Source organism: Carettochelys insculpta, chromosome 6 (assembly GCF_033958435.1).
Source record: "Carettochelys insculpta isolate YL-2023 chromosome 6, ASM3395843v1, whole genome shotgun sequence".
Lineage (NCBI taxonomy): Eukaryota > Metazoa > Chordata > Testudines > Carettochelyidae > Carettochelys > Carettochelys insculpta.
This window is the reverse complement of record NC_134142.1, coordinates 106,135,184-106,147,329: the sequence shown is the minus strand read 5'-3', so window position 1 is coordinate 106,147,329 and position 12,146 is coordinate 106,135,184. Positions and strand designations below refer to the sequence as shown.

Below are 12,146 nucleotides of genomic sequence, written 5' to 3'. Positions count from 1 at the left end.
GAAATTGGGTGCAGAACTGGCCCTGAGATTCTATGGCTATGTCTATACAGCTGTTAAACACCTGCAGCTGGGCCATACCAGCAGACTCAGGCTCAAGGAACTCAGACTGAGGGGCTGAAAACTGCAGTACAGAGAAAGACCCCAGAGTCTGGGCTCCAGCCCAATCACAAAAGACTACATGGCAATTTTACAGCCCTGGAGCCAGAGCTCTGTGAGCCTGAGAGTCAGCTGATGTAGGCTGACCACAGGTATTAAATTGCTGTGTAGAAATACCCTGTCCTCTTGCTACTCACTCCTCTGCCCCTCCTCTAGTAAAAAGTATCTTCTCCCATTCCTTCTTTCCTCATCTCCCACCTAGAATCCTCTGTCTGTCCCTGGCCAGCCCCACTTCCAGGCCTCCCTTTGGTCCCTAGGAGAAAAAAGGAAGGGACTACCTTGGTATCTGGTAAATACTGTTGGTAAATTCATGACACATCCCAGCGTGCTCTAGGCAGTGTTACCTGATGATTTAATGCATCTTTAAAATACATAGTACAGCTAGTTGGAAAAAATAATTCTAAAATTTTTCATATAAATTAGGGCTTTTTTGTTTTTGTAGAAAAGGTTCTGATATTTCTACCCACTTTAATAGAAACCATTCAGTTTAATTTAAACATTAACGCTTCCTTTCTTTCCTCCTGACAAAGGAACGTCCCTTCCTGATCTAAATAAGCTCATCTCCTCTCTGATCCTCCCTTCTCTTCTGTTGACACCACCTTATCCTTTTCAGCTCCTTTCCCCCGACATTCTACCTTCCCATTGACTATTTCTCCCTCCTCAAGACACCCTACTGTCCTGGGTCTGCAAGATTGCACAAAGATGTCAAAGCAAAAGTGACTGGATTTAATATGTTTCATGGGGGTGTTCAGGCAGCTCTAAATGTATTCCAATGCATTCACAGCAAAGTGAAGCTAAAACAACAGGCAAATTCATTTTGAAGTTGATGGCTGGGCTGCAAGACTCAGCACAATGGGGACTCTGTTGGAGAAAGGAGATTGGAATAGTAGTGGAGATGAGAATCTGGAAAGAGATAAGAGAAGGCTCACAAGGAAGCAGAAAGTCCTTCAGGAAAGTGACATTTTCAGGCACAAGCCTCCTTATAAAGCAGAAGATACTGGGATTTGTTTATATTCCTATGTATTTATAGGATTATTTTAATTAAAAAGACATTAATACCAATGTGGGTTATAGTGCCTTAAAGCTTTCCCCTTCTAGCCAATCAAAACCAGCTGCTCAGTTCCAGCACTCTTAGAGGAAAGAAAGGGGAAATATGAAATCAAACTCTTGCTATCTGTCCAAGAATCTTCACTGTATCTATTGTCTATACCACCCTAAATATATGAAAAAGACTGTAGTCATTCATACAAAAAGTCATCCTGTATGTTCCCATTGAAGGTTCCACAAAGGCCCACAGTATCGTCCTTCCATCGGTCATCAACTTGAAGATACAGCCTTAGCCCCTGCCTGTCATACAGTATCTGTAGTCCAATGTGCGACTTTATTTGCAAAAACACTGAGGAGATCTTCCTTATTTCAAAAGAATCTGGTGGGAGGGGAAGGGGGAAAAACAGTAAGTTGAAAGAAAATGGAAAACTGTTAAGAACCTAGTCCTAATTTAAACAATATTTTTATTTTATGTCAGCTACCTTTTCCATATTCTGTATCCAAAAAAAGCAATAGTGATTTATCATAACAGTACAGGATGGCTTTTATTATCTCATGAGGCAAATTAAATGCTGGATACATTTTCTCAATTTGTGTAGAAACACATCAAAAAGCAAGTAGTAACAAATTTAAAAACACTTGTTTTCAGATAGGCAGGTGACATCAGCATAACTATGGCAATGCACTGCGTGAAGCATAGACATTTTGAACAGTTCCTATGGAGCAGATCCTGCAAGATGCTGAGTCCCTCTAGTTCTCACTGAAGTCACACACATTCTTGCAGGACAAGGGCTATGATTTAACATGCAATATACTTGCTCTTTTAATATATCATTGTTGGGAGAGGCACTGGATTAAGGCAAGAAAATATAAAATCCAGACTTGAGACAAAGCTCCTCTGCTAGACCTCAGCAGCAATATACTATGTAAAGGAGAGCAAGAACTCCCACTGATATTGCCATGAGTTCTGCGTAAGTAAGGAGAGAAGAAATGTCAGAATGAACACATACGATGAATATTGAAGAGAATTTTGCTTTCAGGACACAAATAAATGTCCTACTAGTCTGAGGCTGCATCTATACTACGAGATAAAACCAAATTTATTTATACCAATTTTGTAACTCTGGAATTTATAAATTTGATTTTGATTATCCTCACCTCCCCACATGCTCCTCACAAAGTCAACTTACTGCTGCCACTCTCAACTGGCAAACATAGACCGTTGCAGTAGCACATTGTGGGAACCTATCCCACAGTTCCCTCACCCCCATGGCATTCTGTAAATGCTCACTGGTCTTTGACATCATCTTCCCACATTGCATTTTCCTCATTCCCCTCCCATGCTAAGCAAGCATCCATTTTTTCTGTTGGAAGGAAGGAAAAGTAGGGCGTGCACACAGATTGCAAAAAAGTTTACAGAAATCTCTTTCTTCTGTAACTGAATTCTCAGCTGGCCATCCACTGAGTGTCCCCACTCCATGATTACATCTGATCCCTGAAAATAACACAGGGAACCTGAAATGCTTGAAGAAAGGGGTGATAGGAAAGTTTTTGAAAAAAGAGAGTTGCTAAAGGGAGGGTATTTGGCTTTCCAATACACCATAAGGGTGCTGTACACAGGCTGTGTTCTCAAATGGCCATCCACTGACTGTCCCACCACCTGTGATTACATACGATCCTTGAAAATAACATAGGGACAGACTGTATTCTCTAAGTTAGAAGAGAGGGTATAGAAAAGTCTAAGAAGAAAGATCTTTGTCTTCCCGCTTCACTACACAGACATTGCCAGCACAGGTGATGGCAGTGAAATCTCATGCACTATATTCATAATGGAAACAGGAATCTCAACTGGCCCTTCACCCTGTGTATTTGGGTGAGGGGGTCAAAACATGAAGACAGATAGGAAGTGTTAGGAAAAAGATTTTAAAACCAAAATATAAAACCAGCAGGTGTGCGCAATGGACAGCAAAGCCCCTGAAAATATTTTTGTTGGGGGGCGGGGCGGTTGTCTGCAGTTGCAGAGCCGGTTGGAATGTTATAGTAGTTGAAGTAGTCCCCGTGATTATGAGACTTCCCCCCAACAGCTGCAAGCCCTCAAATATCTTAACTGCCAGGAGGAGACTTCCCCCCGCCTCCCCAGCAGCTGCAAACCTCACTGGTCCCTTTCTAGACAAGTGGGGGGGGGTTCAGTGGGGGGCCAGTTGAATTAGTCCCCCCAGATATTTTAGCTGCTGGGGGAGACTCCTCCCGGGTGGCTGCAAGTCCCCGAAATTCTTTCCTGCCAGGGGAGACTTCCCCGCAGTGGCAGAAAAGCCCTGAAAATATTTTTGGTGGAGGGCCAGTTGAGTACTCCCCCTGAATATCTTCCCTGTAGCAGCTGCGAGCCCCCAGAATTCTTTAATGCCCTTGGAACCTTGACCACATGCAAGCTAGGAAGTGGTGCTCCCTGGCAGCAAGGTCAGCACTGAACGGCACGCACATCCTTTAATTGGGTCAGGAGCTACCCACATGATGTGGCTGAGTGCGGGAAAGACCCCAACTGCATGGCCCCTGGGAGGGAAGGGGGTGTTCACACACAAATGTAAAACACCGAGAAGTTTTTCAGCCTATTATGCACGCACAACCCCCACAACAGCATTGTTGCCACGTGGTGCAGTGGGACAGTGGCTGGCACCAGGCAGTGCGGAAGAAAGTTACAAATGTAGAGACAGAACCATGAACTCTGTGCTGGGGCTATTTGTAATGGGTAGATGAGCTCACAGTGCTAATAGCAAAGAAAGAAAAACATTTCTCATCAACCTCTCATACAAACATGACCCCACAGCCACAGGCTTCCTGGTCCCAACGTGAAATTCACAGTCTTCCTGTTACTTAATTCCTGCGCACCTGGAGAGCAGCAGCCAGAGCGGAGCACTGTGGGGCACTGTGTGTTACACCCCTGGAGGCTAATGAATTCGATTTTAAAACATGGCACTTCAAAACTGGCCTTTAATCGAACTTTTGAATTCAAGCTTGACGCTATACCTGTCAGATACCGACGATATTGTAATCTCAATATTAGTGCTCCGTAAATCAAGCTAATGGTATTTACAGTGAAGACAGTCACATGATAATATCAAGCTAAGTGCCTTAAATTTGAATTTATCTTGTAGTGGATATGCAGCCTGAGTGATAGATAGCAGCACAGCCACTGCCAGCCTGCGGGGCAACGTATGAGGGGGCCCAGCTCCCTGTCTCCTAAGGGGGCAGGCACAGGGGTGGAAGGAGCAGGAGTTGGCAATCAGCCCCAGACCGCCCCCACACTCCCTCAGAGCTGCAAATGGACCAGCAACACAGCGCTCTGGAGTGTTCTAAAGGGACCCAGAGCTCCAGCCACTGCCACTCCTACTTTGGCAGCAACAGTGGTTGGAGCTCCAGGCCCCTTTGAAATGCCAGACCCGGGTGCAACTGCCCCCATCACCTCCCTGTTGGCAGGCCTAGTCGTAAACTATGGGCCTGCAGAGATACAGTTTAATTTATATCCATGTGAGAGACTTCTGGCATAATACCAAAAATTAATCACACAAAACATCACTGCATTTATTTAGTAAAACACCTATGGGTGCCATCCTCTGGGGAATTATCATCGTGTCTAATCCAAAAACACAATTCATACACATGGTTTTACAAGTACTGCTTTGGTGCTTGCTATGCATTATTTACTTATGTATTTATTATTCCTTACCATCCGAATAGGGCAGGCTAATTTTGTACTGATCATATATCAAAACATCTCCTGAATGAGTCAGAGTCACTTGCCTCTTGGGATCCTGATTAAGAATAAGATTGACTGATTGGATACATGATCCATCTTGGTTCTGCAAACAGGAGTAAAAGAAACATTCTGAGGTGGGTTCAACATTAAGATTGAAGTATATACACTGGAGGAAATTAAATAATGTAGAGAAATGTATTTGTTAAACAATTGGTGTCAAAGGTGAATTCAAAACAAGACCAATATTGAAATATTTAAATACACTTGCAACATATTAGATACATAAAGCTCAAAAGTAAGAGACAGAAAAACAAATACAAGCCAAATCTTTTTATAAGGCCTGATGCAAAGCCCTTTAAAATCAATGACATATTACACTGACTTCAGTAGACTTTGGATCAGGCTCATTCATTTCCAGAAAAATTTCACTGAACATTGATGCTTGTAAATAAAGTTACATTCAGATATTCTAATGCAAAGAAACAATTTGAGCCAATCATTCCACGTTCTGTATGTTCTGCAGCTAGGGAAGCAGCAGGAGCACCGGGAGCAACTCTTGAAAGGCAAGTCCTGGTTGTAGGAGGCGCAGTTAGGGAGGATTAAGCCTGGCATTGGGTTGGGGACATGGGAGGGAGGCAGTTGGGCTAAGCCAGGGATGGGTTAGGGCTGTGGGGGGGGCGGGTGCATGTGGAGTTGAGCTGAAGCTGCACACAGGGGTGGTGAGCCGGGGCTGCAGAAAGTTTGAACTAGGCCACAGTGGGTGGGGGTTGAACTGGGGCGGAGGGTGAGCCAGAGCCACACATTTGGGGTTTGAACTGGGCCAGAACAGTGAGCTGCAGCTGGAACTGTGCCTGCAGGTGGTGAGCTGGGCCACGGGGGTTGGAACCAGGCCTGCATGGAGTTGAACGGGGACAAGCGGGATTCTGAGTTGCATTAATGTGAGTTAAGTGCAACTCAAAATCGCACATTTCAAGGGTTTACTCTATTTTTAGCCTAGAATGTTTCTGAAAGCAATCATAGAATATATTTTAAAAGGGAGAGTCCATGGTGTACACAATTGTAAAGTATATTTGGGCTATTCTTGCCCAGGCAAGAGATCTGAAATCCAGTGGCCTACCCTATTCGCTGTGTTGTGCAAGCAATCTTCTTACCTAGCTGGTAAACTCTCATCTCAATATCACTCTGCAGACCCACTGGCAACAAGACTTTGATGATATATGCCTATTTTGCCACTGTATCCAACCACATACACATGACACAGCCAGGATTTCGTATAGCATACTTGGGAGTTGTATTAGTTCCTTATGAACATTAGCTAAATCAAACATCAAAGCAAGGAAAAAAATCATTCTTAAACAAATCTAATCAACCCCAGTAGCTCTTCAGTGATACTCCATGACCAAATGATATAAAAGGCAACCAATAGATCCAAATAATTGGACTTTGCATTATAAGTGATCAACACGACTCTGTACAAGAAACCTAATTCAGAGAATTGTATTAAATCACATCAAGGAATAGAAAAATGCCATGTGCCATACATGATAAAAACGAAACAACACTGTATAAAGTTCCTGCACTGAATATTTGAGTTGCAGTAAAATAAGAGCTCTGAAATTGACTAATTATTCCATGAAAAATGTTACACAAATAATTTCAAATAACTATTAAATATGACTACATTGTAAGCAACTCATGAATACCCTGTGACCAGAAAAAGAGGCAACATTCAACAAGTAAATTACTTACGGAACATTATTCTTACAATTCTATTGGGCAATTTTGTAAATGGTTGGGCTTTATTAAAAATTCATGTTTGATTTTATCACAGGGTTTCCAGGGTTTCTACTCAGCTCTTTTGGAGCTGTAGTGTGAATGAATAGACAAAAAGCCTTTCCCAGACATGCAGCCTTTCACTTTGGACTTCAAAATATGTGCTTTTGGCATAAGTACGGTCAGAAGGAGGTAGTTCTATGCTTATTCAGCGTACACCTGTGGTTTGCTAGCTATGGCCTTTGCAGTGTGAAAGATTCTCATGATACAAGCTAGACATGCAAAACCTCCCTGGCCCACTTTTTGTAAAGATTGCACAAAGAAACACAGCCAGATGAAGAAATAGGGTGGTGTAAGAAAAAACCTAAAACAAGAAGTGAAACCACTTGTTACCTCAATCAAGTATTGAGGCACTTCATATTCCAGAATGTTTTATATTACAGTAGGGTGAACTACAACTAGATACCACACCAAACAGGTGGAAGGCAATGTGAGTTCAAGGTTCACTGAACGCCGTATTTTTCCATTGTATCACAGTACAGACACATGTAGTAGCTAAATAACTTGGCAACTATCCACATAGATGCTTCAATAGCTATCAGAGCTTCCAGACAAGTACCTCTGTCTTTGTGAGTAGCTGAACCCATTTAGCCTCCCATTCAAAGAAATGGCATTGGGAAAGGGGAAAGAAATGCTTGACAAGTCAAACAGAACTAACAGATTTAACTTGCTAGAATCAAATTCAGAAACTGGTACTTTTGTAACCAGATAAAACCATGCACAATGTACTGTAGGAGCCAATCCTGCATGGGAAGTGGAATGGTACTAATGAATTGCCTCGAGCTTTTCCATCTTAATTTTGTTTCCACAAAGCTGATCTGTATCAATCTGCAGACAGTGAGAGTGTACACACAAACACTTTAATTGATGACTTCTGGAGGATCATGGTCTAATCAAATCTGAAATTCAGCGCAGGTGCAGAAGTTATCTTAGTTTTTAAGAACATATCTGAGCAGCGCAGGAGCCAGATTGTGAAGGAGGATCACAGTATGGTTTCTGCTGCTCCTTTGTTTCAAAATGGGAGTACAGGAAGTCCCCGATTTACATACAAGCTATGCTCCAAAGAGTCATTTGTAAGTTCGTTGTTTGGAACTCAAAATGCATTTTCCATAGAAACCATGTTTTTAATGGTAGTTGGGTACCCAAGATAGCCCACAAAAACCTAATGAAGCCATAATAAAATAGAGTTGAAATACTGTATATTTGCAATGAAAAATAGTAGTAATAGTTTTCTCTTTAACCTTGAATGCTGGTGCTTGAGGAAAGGCAAGTGTAATTAGAGGAGAATGAGAGCGCGGATGGAGATTTTGAAGGGGACTTACAAGCATCCACCAGCTGCCAACTCCAGCCCAGTGGGCTCTGTGTAGCCTCCTGGGGCCAGCACCATGCCCTGGCCATTCTGCCTGCCTGTGGGCTACACCCAGCCCCACTCACCAGGAGATGGTGAGAGGTATGAGTGTGGGCCGGAGGAGTCAGGAGGAGCAGGGGGCAGCCATACAACCAGTGACTGGATCGAAGCAGCCATCTCCTCTCTGAATCACCACTTCTCTTCAGACACTGGCTGCACATCTACCCCCTGCTCCTCCAGAATCCTCTGGCCAGCACTTGCACTGCTCACCTTGCCTGCCTCTTGCCTGCTCCCCTGTGGCAGGTGAACTTTTGTTTAGATGCGCAGATGTTCTTAACTTGAACGTTTATAACTTGGGAAGTGCCTGTAATTTCTATCACCCCCTTTGCCAGCAAAGACCACTTCACTCTCTGCACTGGCTCCAGTGAGCTGACTGGGGTGTTCTGGGACCAGCAGAACTGAGAATTGATCAACCACTGAACACATCATCCTACAGGAAGAGCAGACAGAGGCTGTGGAGAATGCTCTACCCCAGAAGCAAGAGTGGCAGCCAGGGAACTTTCCAGTTTCTCTCTCATTAGTAGAAGAATGATTCTGTTCCACCAACGCTTTCTACATATTGAGAGATTCAGCATCTAAACCAGCTATTCAGGCTGGGCACAAGGAAAGGACTTAGATCAATCTGCTTTCAGTGAGTGCACACAACACTTTAAGCGATGACACCTATAGGATCATGGGCCAATCAAACTCAAAATTCAGTGCAGGTGCAGAAGCAAATTGATGACCTCCATGAAGTCACTGTTAAATGCATTGCATGACTGAGTTACAAAACTTCTTTTAAAAAGAGGTTCAAAATGGGCTTAGTTTTGTAGGAATCCATTTTTAAGTTACTATGCTGTTTCAATAGCATAGCCATTAATAGTAATGATGATGACTTGCTGACCATATTCACTGAATTAATAAAACATAACACAAGAACTTAGGATCACCCCATGAAATTAATAGGCAGCAGGTTTAAAACAAACAAAAGGAAGTACATCTTTACACAATGAACAGCAAACCAACAGGATTCATTGTCAGGGAGATATTGTGGAGGCCAAAATGATAGCTGTGTTTAAAGGAGATCTGCATAAGTGTGTGGAGGACAGGTCCATCAATAAATATTACCCAATATGATCAGGAAATGCAACTCTGTGCTCTGGGTGTCCTTTGCCTCTGACTGCCAGAAGCTGGAAATGGATGACACACGATGGATCACTCTTTGGTTGCCTGTTTTGTTAACCTCCAAGATACTCAACATTGACCACTGCTGGAAGATCAGGCTGGGCTAGCTGGACCATTAGTCAAACCCGGTATGGCTGTTTTTATTGGTGAATGTAAATTCAGAATGTTGCACATGAAAATGACTGTGCCACAAAATCTTCAGGCATATTTTCAGAAAACAGCTGATCATTTAGCCCTAAACTTGCAAATAATGATTACCAGCTTGTATGTACAAAAAACAATAGCCATATGAAGAGTTAATATTTATTAACTATCTAACATATTTCTGCAGAAAGTTTGCTATCTCCATCAAGGATTCTATAGAAGAAATTTTACCTGACAATAATTCTCTGTTTCATGAATTGTTTCTTTCATAACATTGCCTCCGCCAACTATCAGCAGGGTTTTTCACATGAACTGCTTTCTCTCTCACTTGACGCTTAACAAAAATTCTTATATTCAGAATCCCTCATCATACAAACTACAAAGCCAGTGATGCTGTCACTTGAAACTCAGATAAAATTAAGCTGTACTGATCACTCTCCTGATTCGCTTTCCCAAAAGTGTTTAAACAAAATTTCACATCATTCTGAAGCCACTTGTTGCCTGATGACTGTTAATGTCACCAGCTCTACCATGCTGAATGACTAGTGTCTTTGTGATTCAAAGGGCTGGAATCACTTCAGGTATTTTCTTTCTTTATTTTTCAATCTGCTTGAATGTAATGGGACAGATCAGTGGGGAAAAAAACGTAACAGTCATTTAAAAAAAGAACTGACACTCTTGGCGACTGAGATGTAAGGACATCTACAACACGCATCTTTTACATATTACTATTCAGATTTATTTCTTATGAGAGAAATACATGGTGGATGTTCCCTAGCTGTAACACACTTTATATGACAAGCAACAGCCACATATTTAAACAACAGAGAGTTAGCCGTGTTAGTCTGTATTCTATCAATACTAAAAAGCAGTGTTGTAGCACTTTAAAGACTAACAAAATAATTTGTTAGGTGATGAGCTTTCACCTAATAAATTATTTTGTTAGTCTTTAAAGTGCTACATGACTGCTGTTTTGTTTTGATATTTAAACAACTTAATGGATCCTTCACATCCCTACTCCAGTGGCGTCAGGATTAACTGCAGTGAACTTACTGTTGGCTTATACCACATATGTCCTAACTTTCCACAAGTCTACACCTTCAGAATTCTCCATTCACTTATAACTACAGTAGAGTTAACACTCACTGCGGACTCAGAGACATAACCTCTCATCTGCACTCAGCAAAAGACTTCACAAAATATGTGAGAGTGATCCCAGGGCGGATAAAATTTGATGGAGTTTTGCTTAAAAATTAGACTTTTTAAATTTAAATTGGATTTTTAAATCATCCATAAAACATCGTATCTCTCATTTAAAAATAAGTTACAATTAAATCTAGTTGCAAACATGCTACACATACACTTACAGCCTCATAAAAATGAATTAATGGTTTTAGTCTGTCCAGCTTAACTACTGGCTCTTGCTTCTTCAAAGAAATTCTTTTGTCAGAAGTTTTGTTGACAGAGCATGAGTCCAGACTGCAGATCTCTCAGAAGAGATCTGACAGTCGGAAGTGTTCTGTCAACATCCTGGTACCCCTCATGAGGAAGAAGGGATATCTTGATGGAGAAGGTTCTTCTGACATTTGGCCCCCAGATGGACAGACCAAATGTTGGAAAAGCCTCTCCCAACAGAACTGTCAGCAAAAGATATGCAAACTATGGCCGCAAGTTGTGTATCTTTTGCTAATAGTTACCCACAGTCTAGACACAGCCGTAAATAATTCTCTTTGTAATGCATCATACTTCAGAATTCTCTATATTCCTTTTAGTATAAGTGTGATTTGACAAGTAAATTCCCAACTGTTTCCCATGTAGGCTATGTTGCCAGAAGAAAAAAATCTATCTTATTTAATCCTTATGGCTTGTTTAATTAGTTAACTAGTTTTAGAATCTGTCATCAAAGTATACAGTACAAAAAGCTACAGTAAGGGGAATTTAAAGTTGTCACTACATGTGATCTTCTCACTTTATATTATAATGCATGCCCCTTATTTTGGAACATTATGTCCACAGACCAGAATGGTGATGCCATAACGCCATTCCCTATTTTAATTCAGCATAACTCAGCTTTCCAAGGGAACCCCATTCTATAATATTTTTCTCAAAAAACAGAAGTGCCTGTGAATTCCATAGGGCTTACTCCACAATGAAGTGTACTCTAAGCACGGTCAGCCTTAGGATTGGTTGTTTTTTTGTTTTGTTGTTGTTGCTGTGGTTGGGGGGTTTTTTTGTTTGTTTGTTTTTGGCGATGTGATTTAAATCAATCCACCCAGAGCAATCCTGATCTTGTTCTGGTTGTGTGTCTTAACATATACTAGAATGGCCTGATGGCTGCTCTAATTTACACCTGGCTGCTTACTGCTTCAAGCTGTTTTGGAACCTTGAAAACACTAAGACACAGACACAAATTAGGCACCACCCCTGTATCTGAGGTCAAGAAGAGAATGATGTAAGAATGCATGTAAGCAGTCTGAGGATTATCGCAGAAGGCCAGACACATTAACATTATGGTCATATCACAAAGCAGAAGCAGCACAAAGCCACCAAAGCAAGCTAAGCCCAAGTTCCTATTTTGCACAGAAGCAAGGCAGTACTGCAAGGTAGAGAAAAATAAGGTTCCTGGTGAGCTTTTTGCAT

At 41.8% G+C, this 12,146-nt stretch overlaps 1 protein-coding gene across 1 annotated transcript in view; it reads right to left on the bottom strand.

Moving 5' to 3' along the window:
• OTOG (otogelin) overlaps positions 1 to 12,146 on the bottom strand; it is a 169,159-nt gene that overhangs the window by 138,667 nt on the left and 18,346 nt on the right. Inside the window, exons 12-13 of the mRNA XM_074997753.1 lie at positions 4,928 to 5,060; positions 1,405 to 1,582 (exon numbers count right to left, since the gene is read on the bottom strand). Coding sequence (XP_074853854.1) covers positions 1,405 to 1,582; positions 4,928 to 5,060 — 311 coding nt within the window. The remainder of the gene's footprint in view (positions 1 to 1,404; positions 1,583 to 4,927; positions 5,061 to 12,146) is intronic.